The 17,400-nt window shown below is 30.4% G+C and overlaps 1 protein-coding gene across 1 annotated transcript; it reads left to right on the top strand.

The window, feature by feature from the left end:
• The first annotated feature begins 1,041 nt into the window (after nucleotides 1-1,041).
• LOC137924020 (alpha-tocopherol transfer protein-like) lies at nucleotides 1,042-16,730 on the top strand. Its single transcript, XM_068767313.1, has 8 exons — nucleotides 1,042-1,210; nucleotides 10,448-10,606; nucleotides 10,916-11,078; nucleotides 12,357-12,415; nucleotides 14,034-14,230; nucleotides 14,982-15,092; nucleotides 15,279-15,381; nucleotides 15,968-16,730. Exons 2-8 carry the CDS (start codon nucleotides 10,453-10,455, stop codon nucleotides 16,117-16,119), a joined length of 939 nt encoding a protein of 312 aa, XP_068623414.1. The 5' UTR covers nucleotides 1,042-1,210; nucleotides 10,448-10,452; the 3' UTR covers nucleotides 16,120-16,730.
• Nucleotides 16,731-17,400: the final 670 nt, after the last annotated feature.

Genomic DNA, 17,400 nt, shown 5'->3' with positions numbered 1-17,400 from the left:
TTTTGCCTATCATTTTCTTTTTACTAACTGTCCTACTGTTTTTGCTAAATGTAAAAAAGTCAAATCTGTATATTTAAAATTAACTTATCAATTATAGACATGTAAAAATTTCTGATTATGTTAAATTTGTCTTTTTAACAATGTCTACAGTAAAATATTATTGCATAGTAGCAGCCTAAAAGTTCCCACATTTCATCGTTTTTTTTTTTAATAATTTGTTATTCTAAGTAATGGAAATCTCAAACTTATTAGGTAAACTATTGACGTGTGTATTTTCGAGGAGCGTTTACACACGTGGAAGTTATTATTAATTTATTTAATGTAGAAAGCGTAATATACTTCGCAATTACATTATGGAGACTATGATAAGAAATTTATATAATCGTTCGTTTAATCACTTATATATTACTAAAAAATTTACCTATCAATAGTAACATTCTGAAACTTATAATCTATGGTACAAAAATTTTATCATCAGACCGAGAGGGAGACGTGATGGATGCGGCCTGCTTCCAGCGTCTTACGTCGAACTTACAAGGTCATCCGTCCACGCTGAGGATGGACGTCCTGCACTCTCTGGTTCGTGGTGTCCACTCCTGAAAATTAAGACCCAGCAGCCATCTTTTCTGCGCGCTATGTGGCCTATCCAATGTCACTGCAACTTGCCAGTTTGCTGCGCTATGTATATAGATTACTTTCTTACGTCTATGAAACATAGGGAAATACCGAACATTCTCTATTGCCCAATGAATGATTAAGAGCTTCACAGCCGACGAACTTATAAATTTTTTATTCGAATATTTTGTTAAGAATCGCAATTTTCGTGAATATTTTCAGTAATAAATATTTTGAAATTCATGCTCAAGTTAAAAAATATAATTTTACTTAGTCAAGAAATCATATTTATTTTTGTCTAATAAGGTGACTCGGTCAAGAATATACATTTCTTGTATAAATTTGAAAATCAAATTAATATTTATAACTGGTGACATCTAGCACTGGATCAAGTAAAGTTGCAAACGAAACGAGTTTAAACGAAGCATCAGGTTGATTCCGAAGTGCATTTCTCAACAGCTTGCAGAGTGTAGCAAGACGGGGTCAGTATCAAGCGAGTCTTGGTGGACGACGAACGCGGTCCTACGTATCACAAATATCAACGGATTTTATTTAATCTGTAACGTTTGGATTCACGCAGTAAAGGCGCCAAAAGGTAAATAATTTTAAATAAATGTTAAGTAATTTTGTTATAATTTTATATGTAATTAAAATATATATATATAATATAAATTATATGTAATTAAATGTAATAATATTTGTTTTTCGAGAACAAAATTATATGGAACAATTTTGGACAAAACAAATATACAAACCTTTTTCTAGAGAGAAACCCTATGTTTAATATCTATTTAGAATGGCAATGTTTTATAAAAACAAACTTCGAATAGTCTTTCTCTTTTTTCGACTTAATTTGGGTGTTGCTTAAGAACCTGCTTTGAGCTTAAATTACAACACTATCCCACTTGTGTGGGAGCGTAATATTTAGATAAGTCATTGTGAAACTTAAAGTCTGCCATTTCATCAGGATATCGTTTTGAAATTGGCGAAATATTTAGATAAAAGCCCCGTTTATTTAAAATGGTACTACCCACATAACATGATGAAGTAATTATTCATTTTTTTATTAATGAATTTGATATATATATATATATTCATACATGGATTACATGCGCAATATTTCATACAATGTAGTCATTAATAAAAAAGTTTTCCTGCGGGTAAATTTAATTAAGATTTTGTTATCAAACAGAAATAATTAAAAAAAAAACTTTTTTTTAAATTTGCTATAAATACAGATGCACAATGTCGAAATATACCGAACTTAAATTTAGATTCTTCGCTCCATTTATTTAGTAACTGTCAAAACAATGTTAATAATATTTTAAATATTCAAACATATATGTACATGTTTGTTTAGTTGTACTTAATCTTTCTGAGATAAAATCAAAACTGATTTTACATCTTCATGAAACTAAATCTTGCACTAGACAAACTAAAAACTAAAAAAAAGAAAAATACAAAACTAAAAAAAAACTAAAAGAAATTTGTATTTATTGTATAAACATCATACGATAAAATACGTATTCACGACATTATGACTTCACGATTACATGTAAAATATACTTCATGATCTAAACAAATATTTTAATGGTGTATTTAAATAGCGCTCACGTCAAGTACATAAGCAAACTATACAAATAACTTGAAACGATTTATTGAGTCAATACTTCAGTATCGCTACATCCCGGTTGAAAAGATTATTCATATCCATATTCAAATTATACATGCAACACGAATTTATACAAAAATTAATAAATCTTTAAATTTCACAAAATAAACAAAACCTCATGTATCGTAATGTCTCGGGAAATCAATTCTAATATTACTTGACATAAGTTATGAAGCTATATAGTGCTTGTTAAGTGTAGACTATAATACAATGATATATATTCGTTCATGTGTTGTGTTAGAACCATTAATTACAGTTTCAATAGCATTGTAGTCAATATATTGTAACCAACTCTTAAGCATTAATGTACGTATTTATGATCTTAACTTTACACCATTTAAGCCTTGTAAATTCTACAATGTGCTTAGAATTGAAACTTTTTTCCGAAAATATTTTTTTTTTCTGAAGGTAGTTAAAGATTTTCGAGCAGATCGTCAAGTTGTGGAAATAAGTAACAGGCAAACAAGCATCCACGTACATCTGTGGTACATTTTTATGAATAGTTCGTTTTACTTACTTTTATTTAAAATAAATGCTGAATTGAATTAGCAATCAGATCCATATACGAAGCGAATGTATTCAACATAGATCAATACACTGGCAAATGGATGTAGCAGTGGGCGAGTCACATAGCGCACAGAATATATGGCACACGGCCCTAAAGTTCTAGATTGGAGATCATTGACCTGCAAACGCACTGTAAAATGCCCATCAACAAGAATACGAGAGGATGCAGGTTTCTTCCAATCGTTTCTATTGAAGATATAAGGAGGCCCATGTCAAATAGTAAACGTCTTACGGCTGGTATGATGAGATAAAGGTTGAAGTTTCTATTAGTGTAGTATCCATCAGAATTAATTGTAGAATAACGTGTTGAAACACTATGATTATATTTAGAACTTGTTATATATCGTCATTGTTAAGTTTTAGTATAAAGTAAATCAATTTCTGGCGCAAAATGGTAAACGTCCTTTTGATTTTTTTTACTTTACCGTGTTAATGAAGCTGATGAATAAATGTGCCGTATCGCGTACTTTCTGAAAAGTATTTAAGAAATTCACTTTAAAGCAATGAAAAAAAACACCAATGGAAAATTAACATAAGTAAACATAACATAGACGACTTCTCATAAAATTGTCTAATGCTATGCACATGTAAAGCCTTTTTACGGACTATTGTTCACTATATAATATAAAAAATTACTTAGCTGTAAATTTATATGAACACTGAATACCATTACTACTACTATCTACAGTTGTTGGCAAACCAATTGTAATCAAATAAATAAGACGTATTTTACACTGATTACTTATATTTATTTGCCTGCGTGACCGCGTTGTTAACGACTTCGGCGCGAGACGCGGTGTGTACGATGAAGAGCCGATTTCGCGCCGGCGCGAGATACCAAGCTACCAACTTGTATGACTTAGTACGGCGCCGGCATCGCGCGAAGTAACATGCAAATGTGTCTTCACTCCGTTTTTTTCTTTAATTACCCTATATATAAATGATACTGAATTAATAACATTTTAATCGTTTTTAAACAAGTAAAGAACAAAAAAGAAACTTGGCTTCTGACTATCTACCATGTTCAAGACACTAGCTTTTTATGAGTTAAACCACGTTATTGTTGAAAATGATTTATTTGAACATTATTTTAAATTAGCATACTTTGTAAGCACTTGATTGTTAAAAATTATTGAGAACAAAATAATACTTTTAAATCTTGTTGGTGGGCAAACGCATCACCCGCGGCACAAATGAAAGAGAGTTGTCGCTTAAACCGCCAGAGCCTTCGGATCTCTAAACTATGTTACTACCCAAATATAAGTACATTTTTCGAAACTGTTATATTGGAATTTTATTGTAATGGTTAAAATTATGTTACAGATAAACATTACTGAGATTTTTCTCCGACGTATTGCTTTTATGTATTAATAATTCAACAATTACTTACAGAAATAAGTTTTGTAGATACAAGACATTAATAATCCGATTAACTAAAGTTAATCCTAACACTCCTTCTGTTTTTATTGAGTTCTAATGTTTGACAGTTCGGAACAGGTGTTCTAATTTACTTTTTGGTTTGTATAGGAAAAGTATATTTTTTTTATTAATTTACAACTAATATTTAAATATTTTCTCATCGTTAGAACTTTCTTTGTGCCTTCGCGAAAACATATTAAATGAAATAGTCCAAATTGGTGGAGTAGTTGTTAAATTTTAGGTGTAGAAAATGTGTTGTGATTAATTATATTGATTTCTTTAAAATTGCTCGAAATATTCAAAACGTGAAGCTCTTAAAAAAATGCTGGGGCCTAAAAAACTGAGAAGATAACAGCTCGTGTATGAAAAGAGGCTGGTATCTTAACAGCCAGATGTTACAAGGCTGAAAGCACACTACAATATCATCGAATATTGCAATCATTTTAATAATAATTAACATTCTAATTTGGTAGTTTTCATAACACCCGCCAATATATTTAAATGCATCTTGATTCATTGACCCAAAATGTTAAACACTAAATTTTGTTACAGAATTATTAACACTACTACTATACCATTATGACATGATTTGTAGACCTTGCGGAATTAAAAATAAGAGAAAGTACATATATTATTCGTTAATAAATAGGAGCGAAACTACACCTAAACAAACCAACTGAACTATGGCCGAAATTTCAACACTTTGTATTTATAGTTATTATACATATGCGGTACAATTACGGTTATTGTATGTCAACTGGTATGGCCAAACAATGTAAGGAAAAATTACTAGTAGCCATGACCTAAAGATATCTCATGTATATTATTAGTCTTAAATTACAGTTGTATGTATTCTAGTGTATGCATAAGAACTGCCAAAATATTTTGAGCAAGAGATTCCTTTTTCAAAATGAAGCTATACTCCAGAAAACTAGAGTAAAATTATTTTACGAATCTTATCTATTGAAAAAAAACGTACTGATTTAAAACTTCTTGCGATTAATTAATAATATTTTAAAAAGTAATAACTGTGAATATAAAGTGTAATTAACAATTTATATTACAACTTAGGGAGTAATTGTTTATGACAAAAAAATTTAACACCAAACATTAAAAATAAAATAAATACTGTGGTAGATGGACCCCTAATTCAGTCTTTAATGTATCTCAAAATGGAAATGAACATTCAAGCTTGATGTAGGACAGTATAGTAAATAAGGTGCATGTTTGGACTTGAACTTGATAATGATTTCATTCGTGTTCAGTCGCGCATATGCGTTGAAAACAAATTAAGACAAAAGGAGCCTGAAAACCTTTTACACACGAACACATAATTTTGCACAAAATTGGCAACGTTTATCGAAAAAAAACGAACGTAAAAATACGAAAATGGTTTTTCAACCGATTTAAATGTGTATAAGCAAATAGTACTCATAACACAATTTATATGCTATCTTAAAAGTTACAGTTGAAATTTTGTGTTAAAGAGTCGATGTGGTGTTGATTTTTGGATTTTGTAGGTCTGCAAAATCAGTTTTCGTTTATGAAGACAGTTGGGAAACCGATTTAGAATCCAAATGGCCGACGACTTATGAAATCATTGCTCTAATGATAATCATCAAGAAGAATTTGAAAACAAATGAAATGTGAAACAATTTCACAATATCATTCATTCATTCTTTGATGTCGGCATATAAATGCCTGTTGCAAGACCTAGGCCTCGCCCAAAGAACATCGACAAATAAAAAAAAATATATTCCATAGAGTGACAAGATATTCCCATAATAAATAATTTTAATTCTTGTGATTCATACGATCTTAAAATTAACAAATTTCCTAGAATTTCTTGTATAACCTCATGTTTGCGCTCTTTAATTTGAAAATAATAGTAAGTGACCCTACACCAGAATTGTTTTTTGTTTCCTTAAGCATTAACAAATTCAAATATGAAAAATAGATCAAAGAGATTATAAGTGTTGGATATCTTCGTAGTAACAAATCGCTCTATATTCACTAATAGTAATTTATAGATCACTCTCACAAACCGCTTAGAACGTTTTTTTGTTACCTTTCACTTAATCTTTGTGTTGCCACTTTCATTACCACCAAATACCAAATTCGATTCTTTTGTATAATGATACTCGCCTAAAATGTAAAATGTATACTCGCCTTTATCCACAAAGGTGTTTATTTTTATCGTAACATATTTTTTTCTGAGGTTATTTCGAAATTTCATAACCTGCCAGCAAGTCAACGGGTCAGTGTCATTTAATAAATGATTATTTAAAATTGAAGAGTTATGTAATTTAATGTTTAATATTCTTCAAAAATTAACTGTGGAATATATTTAAAATTATTCTATTGGAAACATACTCCACTCATACATTTTACATAAGTTTTCTATGCGTTACGTATTCATATACGTCTATTTCAACAAACTGTTATCAGAAGGTGGTATGTTCCACATATTATATATAATATTCTAATTGAAAGAACAAACCAAAATTAATCTTTCTAAAGTCAGTTACCGTATGAAATTAGGTCAATAACCTACTTTTTTGCAACGCTTCTCTAAAAAATGAAAGCTTTATTACTGTTAAGTCGACATATTAAAGCTACACTTGATTTGACTTTGCTATGATTAAGATTTATAACATTCCAACACTAATGTGTTGGAATGTTATAAATAGTTGTATGAACTTTTTCTATTATATTAGGGGGACCAGAAAGTAATGTCGTTTCTGCGCATGTCGATATTTGATTGCCATTTGGTAGCTTATTATGTAGTTGAAAGACGTTGTATACTAGATGGCAAAAGGTTGTTGATAACGAAGGTGAAAATATTGTTGAATAGAAATAAAAACTTGTGAAAAATGTAGTCGTGTGAATTTGACTTAAGAAAGTGACATTACTCTACGGTACTCCTAATATAAACATTTTCACTATTCATAATTACCAAGGATAATATAAAAATAATATATAAAAATCTGAGACATATATTAATAAGAAATTTTATAGTGAAGCAATAGTCATGACAAAAAGTAATAAAATAATAGTTACCTAGAAGAAATCGGGTTTTGCGATAAGACGTAATTTATTTTTTATCTATTTCATATGATTTTTATGTTCTCTTGATGTAAAATATATAGTAAATATATAAATAAATAAAAGAAATGAAAAAAGTCAACAGTACGACTTATAACGAAATCGAGGTATTTCTGCCTCTGAAAAGCTTTTGTCTGGAAGATAATTTTGATGAATAAAGCAATTTGAACCTTTTTACTACGGAAAATTAATTCCTTGTCAAAATTATCAGTTGTTTATCAACACGGGCAGTAGTATCTTAACGATAGAGTACTGAGATAGGTTCGATTTCAATATAATGTTACATAGCTCAAACTTTGTGCATTAATTATATAAAATTGTCACTGCTCACAAACAAATTTTTAAGGGATGGTCAGCAGATCTTTTATATACCATAATATTACAACGCGATCGCTTAACCGCTTTCCAAGCGCGGCAATTATGGTATATTCTTTACACCTTTGCCTTGCAGTAGACGTTTATGTGCTAAAATGAACGGTTGCGTTTTATTTTAAAAAAATAACTTTTTAATTGAGATTCAATATTTAATCAATTCATTGAACAAACAAAAAAAATACATAAAACGGGCAAATAGTTATGTAATTTTTATATACTTCATGTTTCATATTATGCATACTACTTTAACTTGTAAATATACTAGCTATCCCGTTTGTGTACTTTAGACCATTTGAAGTAGTCTGATTGCTGAACCAACAAGTCCCGTTATAGAGTTGCAAGATGGACTAGACCTTTAACGGATCGGTGCATTCACCTTTTTATCGCGCCAAGTTCGCAGTTGTATACGCTTAGGATTTAGATGACCTTGAAATTTATGTTAACCAGAAACTGTTAAAAGTTTGTACCTTATTTGTTTATGTAATGTTATGTATAGACATTTGTAAGATACAATGTCGTATGATTTGTACCTAAAGTTACTTTGTCATGAAGGTGTTTCACATTGAAGGTTCATTATCACAGACAACTTGTAGATCTGTGTTCCAATTCATTATAAGAATACCAATGAGCCAAGTTTCATAACAACTATAGTATAGTGTCCACTACTGGTATTTAAAAAAAACCTAGATAAGCCCTACTTTGTAATGAGTAATGGGTATGATTAGCATAATGCTAATAATCCTATTAATTTGAGGTATCTTAGAGATCAATATCTTATTTTTATTCTTGTGTATGCCACAATAGTTGCATCGTATGATGCGAACTATGAAACAAACCAAACATTATTCAACAAATCTTTCAATAAATAATTAAATTATTTTATCTTTTAGAGGTTATATGTAACGAAAACTTTTTACGAGATTTAGCATATCCATTCTTTTTAAAAATATCTACTTACTAACCTTACATTTACAAGTTGTATTTACTTTTCAAACTGTTGTAACAAGAAATATTATTAATGTCATTAGAAAAAGTTTTTTTTTTATATGTAAATAACTAAGTAAAGTATTAATACTTAAATAAACAGTTTATAATATCTATTTATCAAAAGCATTCATTTAAAATATATCTTTTTATTAATGAAATATAGACCAAATATTTTTTATTATTTATGTCCATATTAGTTATTTTCACGGCATTATGTCGCTTGACCTTTCAATAATACATATCCTGTTTACCGGTACCTACATAGACATAGGCCTCCCCTATGAATATCCAATAGGTTTAGTTGGAAACGGCAAACCTCCAGCGTCTTTCGAAGACCTTGTATATATTTTTATTAATATATATTTATAAATAATTAGCAAAGAAACCAATCAGTAACAACCGTTAGGCATAATGGTGACTTAATATTTCGCGACTGCATCTTACTGTGTCTATATACAAAGACAAAAACCAGAATAAAACTGTAAATAACATGTCATCCGTCGTACTTACTTGATAGCCTATTAAATAGTATTTAATTACACAGTAAATTTTAAAGATAGAGTTGATAGAAGGAACAAATGCTATAAATTACGTCAAAGCTATGATACACTATTAAATATACTCTGTGGCAATTGCAACTTGCGACATTATAAGTCAGTTACTGGTAATAACTTGAGCAGCAATGAGTGACAAATTTATGTAACTTCATACGTAAGAGTAGACGAGATGTATTGTAAACAAAAGAGTTTATTACGGAAACCTACTGTGAGAAAAGGTGAAGTTGGAACGGTTATTGACAGTTATGTTTAAAAGAACTTCCAGAAAAATTATTATAAAACTAGACTATAAAAATTGTGTTATATGCAACTATTTAAAATATGAATGAATGTATATATATGAAACTAAAATAAATTAAAAAAGTTTGATTATAAAGTCCTTAGTATATTAAATGTTTTGCCTATTTCATCTGATTTCTTTTTCTTTCCTGTACGACATACAATAAAGTATAAATAAACAAAATTATTGGTTTATATCAATTGCCATAAAAACTTTCTGCCATGTTTACCAATGTGGTTGTCTTACTTATTTTTACTGTTATAACGTTATATCAAAAGTACATTAAACAATCCAAAAGTTATCCTATTAATAATCGTACGTGTGAAGGACACACAATGTAAACCACGAAATGTTTGACGACAAGGTCAATATTCAGAGGTCCTAAATAATAATAACTACGCCATTAGTTTCGCCATAAATAATACAATTTAACAGGACAAGGATATCAGTTAAAGTTTTCTCTGTCAACCATGAATTTATTAATAAAATGAGGTAATGTATGACGTATGTATTTGACGGTGGTCTTCATATCCATTTAAAATAATTGGTTTAAATTTAAGCATGAAAAGTGTGTTTTTAAAAAATGATTAATTACATCCAATAACATCATTATCGTCACCATCAGCGTCACTTTAGGCATAGAAAATCTTCTACTCGACCTAGGCTTTTCTTATAGATATCCAAAAGGACCGATTGGAAGCGGCCTATATCACTTTAATGTGGTCGTTTTTCCACTTTGTTGGTGGACGTTTTCTGAGGGTCTGCGATTCTTACTTTGACATTAAGAAATAAATACTTGGCATCTAAACTGCGCTTCAGCTTTAAACTAGGCATTATAGCACTAACCAATTAAACTGTTTTTCCTTACAGAAAAAATGAAGTTAAAAACCGAACTTTTAATCCAGCCTTCGGGTGAGATTTCAAAGAGGATCCGAGAAGAACTGAAAGAAGACATAAATACACGCTATCGTGATTTGGCCGCAATCAAAGAATGGCTTCGTAAACAACCGCATTTGCCCGATGAGTGGGGTAAATAATACATTTAATTAATTAATTGGGCTTTCTTTTAATAGATATCTTAAGCCTATGTTTGTTGTACAATATAATGATTCGTATATCACACATCAGTAGGCTTAATTTTGACATTAAATTTTTAATCATTTATCCACCGCGGAAGTCCTTAATAATTCTAATCTTGTATTCGTAATAACTTTAACAACGCTAACAGAATAATAATTCGAATGGTCAAAAATATCAAACATACTTGCTTTGTATTAATTGTGACTGTTGAAATGTTGGATTTTAAAAATGTATTGTATTATATTTTTCTTATCACAGACGACATGCCGTTGATGACTTTCCTCCGAGGAAGTAGCTTTTCTTTGGAGAAATGCAAGAGAAAATTAGATATGTATTTCACGATGCGCGCAGCTTGTCCAGAATTCTTCTCGAACAGAGATGTCACCAGCCCTGAGTTGAGAGAGATACTGAAAGGCAAATTGTAAGTCACTATTATCATTATCATTTCCAGACCTTCTCTATAGATTTCCGATAAAAAAGAAATGGCCTGCATCTCAAGAACAGACGACCTAAAATAGATCATCTGTCTATCTAGTAGATGGATGGCTTACGCTGCACTTGCTGGTTTACGGTCTTCACTCCACAAACTTACGAACCTGCCAAGTGCCACTTCAACTTATCAATTGGCTAAGTTATGTCGAGTCACGTTCATCTACGGATTTACTTAATTCTAATTTGAGCTCGAGGAAAAATCCTTGGCATGGCCATGTGGCCTTCGAAGCTCGTTGCACGAATGCGAGCTTGACCAATGTGAAAAATATTAAACTGACAATAGTTCTACTTAATAAATTTCACTAAGATAAGCAATATTTGGCAAAGACATGCTTTATTCATCATTAGTTCGCCAAAAAGTCAAATTTAGCAATAATATTGCTGGCATAAAAAATCGTATTTCCTAACATTTGTGACGTGAAAGAAGATTAGCCTTGGTCGCCTGAAGGTCATTCAGCCGTGACCACTCGGGGACTGCGTAACAGATCTATGGCAATAGATGATTGCGTAAACAAACATTACACATGCCGGCGACCGCAATATTTTTGCATACGATTCTAAGTATTCCTAGAAAAGATTTTTTTACATTTCGATACATTCTATTAGTAAATTCTCGAAGTTTTTATAATCATTGATATAGTATGATATAGTAACACATACTTCTTTAACTAGATAGTTATCTACTAAAATTAGTTAGTAATACATATTATTTTCAACTATTTTTTATTTAAAGTTATACTTATTCAAAAAAATAATGAAACTTAAAATTAATTTATATGTACACAAGTAACTAGAAATTAAAAATATATTACATATAATGTATTCAGGGGTAAGATTAGGCAACTTTATTTTGTTTATCTATCTTCGTCTTGGTCTATCGGTAACCATTAATCCCATATAAATTATTACGGTACCCTTTTAACTTTTTTATTGCGAAGTTTTCAATATGTGTTTTAAATGGTCATATATGCCTTCTTTTAATTACTTTTAGAACAAAGTGACTAGTAATTTCAACTAACTTTAAAACCTATAAAATGATGCAAATGATTTATTTATCTATAAATCGTTTGCAAGTCCTTACCTTCTCTTTAAACATTTGTATTTAAAATTTCGTTACCAACTTCCTATCTTGCTTGATTAGATTTTTACCTTCAGACATTTTATAGTACGATCTTTTCGAAACACCATTTTTTTAATTCTTTTACAGACAAGGACCTGCTCTCCCCGGCGTTACACCTAACGGTAGAAGAGTTACAATTTGCAGAGGTAAAGTGAATTACGGATATTTTTTTCAACACAAAAAATTATTATCTATTACAGAGATTTATTTGCATAATGATATATCAACATTGGATAACACTTGTAGAAAAGTTGATATTACATATAGTTTTAATAGTAGCAGTTATTATGACTAACAATAAGATTTTTTAACATAATATTATATTTATGTTTTATTAAATCCCATATACAGGTGATTGGTCATAGTGTAAAGAAATCGTATTACTACTTATTAAGATTAATTATATTGACTATATGTACCTGAAGTTATTTTACAGTCAAAAATCATTAGCCCTTTTTTTAAACTTATCAATTTATTCAGAATGATAATAAATAGTTATTATCATCAATAGTTATAACTATTGATGATAATGACTATTAAAATCTTCAAAGGTTTTTGAAAACAAGTGAAGGTTACATTCATCGTTTTAAAGTTTTTACGCCCATAATCAATCAGCCTGTTTAGCGTACGAATAATAGTAAGCTAACACATACCAACTTCGCTTTAAAAGGGTCTTTGTTCCCCGTGTTTATTTTCACCTGTTACGCAGATCACGTAATGAATTTGCATAAACAAGCAGTTCTAGCATAATTTCTGTTGTTTCTTCCTTGTGAGGTATTCGTTTATTAGATTATTGTTTCAGATTATATTTTCTACACCGAGGCGGTAAGCTAGATGTCTGTACTCATAGCTGTCTAGATATAAAGTTATTAAAGCTCTCCAACTTATCTCTAGGTGATATGCTGCCCCATAGAGCATCACAGAAATTAAATTCCGAAAACGAAAACTTACATAAATCCCGCATGTCTTTTTCCTTTATTCATGTATATTGTATTTTTTCAAATGGTACCCTTTGTAAGCACTTGAAATGTAAATTTAAAGAGACAAAAATTTACTTTGTCTTTGCCTTGCGTCCGGTTTATGACTTTAAACTTTGCATGCCTTTACTCTAGTCTTACATAATAAGCAATTTACTTAACACACGGTCAGTTGACATAACCTTGTAAAACTATTTGATTTTGATCAATGCCAACCAAATTTCATTAAATTTAAGTACCATCAGCGCATTACTTCGGACATTAACGTAGTATATGCCTTTTCACAATTTTCATTCATTTATTCATAGTATTACTTAGTTATCATTTTCTACAGTAATAAATTATAAACGCCATGAGCAAAATGCCAGGAAATACCGACTTGACAGAAACTAGATTCAGATGAATTCTTTTCAATGGCATCCTTCAACTCAAAGCTACGAAATCCTAACGCGCCCACATCTGAGAGAAGTCCACAACTAACTTAAACGGGTTTTTTGTGTTCCCCTTCACAATACTTACAACAATAGTAGAGCAATTCACTTTCAAGCTATTACCTACGATGGAGTTTCTAATTTTAAAGAGCCCGAGAAAGGTATCACTACCTTATTTTTATTTCGTTTTGGCGCGAGACAAAAAGACCATTAGCGGCATCTATCGGCGTTTTTCGAAGTTAAAGCGATCTGCTATAACTGTATATAATATTTTCTTCACGATGAGTTTATTTACTATAGTCGTTAAAGCTCGCATATTTAATAAACAGGTATTAATTAAAAATTGTATGTTTTAGGCATTCACCCAAGCTTAGATGGTCGGCAAATCACTGACACACTAAAGCTTGCACTAATGATCGGAGATGTACGAATGGCGGAGGAAGTCGAAGGCGTAGCTGGTGATATCTACGTGCTGGACGCGGCGGTGCTCGGACCCAGTCTATTGGCTCGACTTTCCCCTACAGTTATTAAGAAATTTATGATCTGTGTTCAGGTAATTTCAAAATTTCTTATTTTAATTTCTTATTTATCCCCAGGTTTTGTTTTATTTTTGTTACGTTGGCAAAAGTATATCATCTACTTCAACATATGTACCATAATCAAAAAATTAAAAAAATTCGGATTCGGATTCAAATTCAGAACAACTTTTTTTTTCGTTTGAAGCCAGTGGAACTCCAATAACAAAAATAATTATAAATACAAATTTTAGAAAGTCTTGTCATTAGTAACCTTTTTAATATTTACTGTAAGCATTAAACTGCTGTAATTTTTCTCTAAAGTAGGTATAACTTACTTGAAAATGATAAACCAATAAATAGTTTGAACATAGAAAAACGTTGGCAGAACACAACATCTGTATTTTACCTCAAACCGGTGACGCAGTGAACATCAATTGTAAAACAGTATATGTCCGTCACAAAGAAACATTCGTCATAATTCCATCTGCACAACGTCCACCGCTGGGCAAGGACTTCTCCTTGAGATTTCCAATAAGACCGGCAGCGGCCTTAACAAGATCATTTGTTCACCTTGTGGGGGGACGTCTTTCGCTGCACTTGCCCGTCCGCATTCTCTGCCTCAGAACCTTAAGGCTTATGTGGTATGCCTATCGCCATAGTACTTAAGAGCTTTGTTTGGCACACATTGGCACCGCTGTAATATCTGTCTATAACGCAAACTAAACAGAGCAACGATCACATTTAAAATTATTGCTTTATTGCTAATTACATTGGATCATATTACAGGAGGCCTATCCGGTCAAGCTGAAAGAGGTACACATTGTAAACACTTCACCAATAGTGGAAAGATTTATAACTTTTGTAAAACCTTTCCTAAAGGAGAAGATACGGAAGAGGGTGAGTATAACGTTCAGCACTATTTACAACAACTTCAGTTTAATAAATTTATGAGAAGAGAAAACAAAATGAAACGTCTTTCTTTAATTAATACATTACTTGTATTTCTTGATTTTATCAGCTTTGTAACTATAGCCGTCATTAGCTTTTATATTAATCATTTCTTTTCATTTCTGTTTTTGTTAGATCTACATCCATAGAGAGATGAAAGGGCTGTATAAATACGTACCGCAGGAAATGTTGCCACAAGAATACGGTGGTAAAGTCGGTACCATGGATGAACTTCAAGGTAATTTTAAAGATATACGTATGAAGCTTTAAAATGAAATTAATAATCTTTTTGTTGTCATTTTACTCTGATCGAGGGCCATTGTATCCACTAACGTCAAGGAAGTTCCGCGTAAGCGACCCAAGAGCTCGACGGCCTCCCAGTTTTGTGAAATATTCATTGTAACTTAGTTACTACAAAGTTTAGAAATCCGAAAAAGTCTTAAAGCCGGTGATACTTGAAATTACATCGGGCAAACTGCATTTATCGTCTAAAATACAATTTTAACTCTTCACACTTTACAGCTTCTCTTCTCTTCTCTTTATCAAAGTTTGAATCGGAGTATAGAGTTTATTTTAAATTTCACACAGGATTTTATTACTTTTTCTAATGCCTAAAAAGAATCATAAATTAAGACTAAGGTTCTTAGTGGCTTATGTCCTCATAAAATAACATATTTATTAAAAATATATTCAAATAATTCATTAATGTTAACTTGCAAGTCAATCACAGTTGCTCTTATATACCAAGAAGTATGCAGAGGTATAACACCAATCAAATAATACAATTTTGAAGGTAAAAAGCATTGTTTTTCATTTTATTTCAGATAAATGGGTTCAAAAGCTGACAGAGTATCGCGATTGGTTCAAAGCCCAGGACTCTATTAAAGCAAATGAAGCCCTAAGACCAGGGAAACCAACCAACTACGATGAACTGTTTGGTATCGACGGCACTTTTCGGCAGCTGGCTATCGACTAAAATAATCGTATTATATAATTATTAGGTTATATATGTACAATTACTTTTAATTATCTCGTTCGTTCGCTTTAAGGTTGTGCTCTAATTAAGGATACAGAAGGATCAGATCTGTGTAAATGTAATCATATCATTTCATGTATAATGTATAAGTGTAGTATTTGTTATGTTTTATTTAAACATTAAGGTCTTAAAAGTTGTTATTAATTCTTATAATCAATTGGTCTTTAATGTTTCATCATAAAAAGTCTATGTTTTAATTTGTTTTTCGCATACCGTTTCAGTGAAATATATAATGAATCTAACAATAATAACTAAGAATACATAGTATTATAATTATCGACTAAACTACTGTGTTAATAATATCACAAACTTGTAATAATATCATAAATACAAAAGAAAATTGACTACGCATATTTACGACATACAGTTTGCTTGTAGAACTCAAACTAGTGATCTTAGTGCCTGTATTTTGAGTGTTTGCATTACGACTATCATGGAAATAAAATATCCGTTAAAGGTGTAATTAAAAAACAATAGAATTTATATCAGATAAGGGATTAACACATAATAAGTCATTAATATTAATAGAATACATAAAAACCCATACTTGTTCCTACACTTTAAGTACTAATTAATTCATTTGACAAAAAAAATCACGAAAACTTCTATAAGGATTATTTTAAAATTTACTCATATACATACTAATATAATTTAAATTTATTGCCCATTGATATCTTCTTTATATCAGGTATATTACGGGAACTAAATCTCGCATATGTGAATTTATGGCATGAATGTTAGTAGAATACAGTTGCCGACATGAAATTCTAAATTTAAATATTTGGATTGTATTATTATCATTTTATTATATATTTAATTACAATTATCATTTTCATATTCATTGTACACATCTGTTATTATAAATTAAAAATTGATCAATGCAGAGGTCGTGTAATCATGTATCGATCGTGTGAAGATAAAAATATTCGATGAATAACTAAAGCCATAAATTTTGTACGGAATATGTTTTTTTTATACGTGAAAATATTTAAAATAGTGTGATGTAGTTATAAGACAATTTTAATCAAAAAAAGGATTATGTCTAATGTAGCATAGCATAACTTTTAACATAGATTTTTTTTAAATGTGAATAAATAAACTGGTGAATGAATTTTTTTTTTCTTTTTTCTTTATGGCCATGATTGAGCATTGTATTTTATATACTCGGATTATAAAAAAGTTGACCAATTTTACCATTATTTCAACTTTTATTCAACATTA

Source organism: Battus philenor, unplaced genomic scaffold, assembly GCF_028537555.1.
Source record: "Battus philenor isolate CCGP_79_NKW_IND1 unplaced genomic scaffold, ilBatPhil1.0.hap1 SCAF_23, whole genome shotgun sequence".
NCBI lineage: Eukaryota > Metazoa > Arthropoda > Insecta > Lepidoptera > Papilionidae > Battus > Battus philenor.
This window is presented reverse-complemented; position numbering and strand designations above follow the sequence as displayed.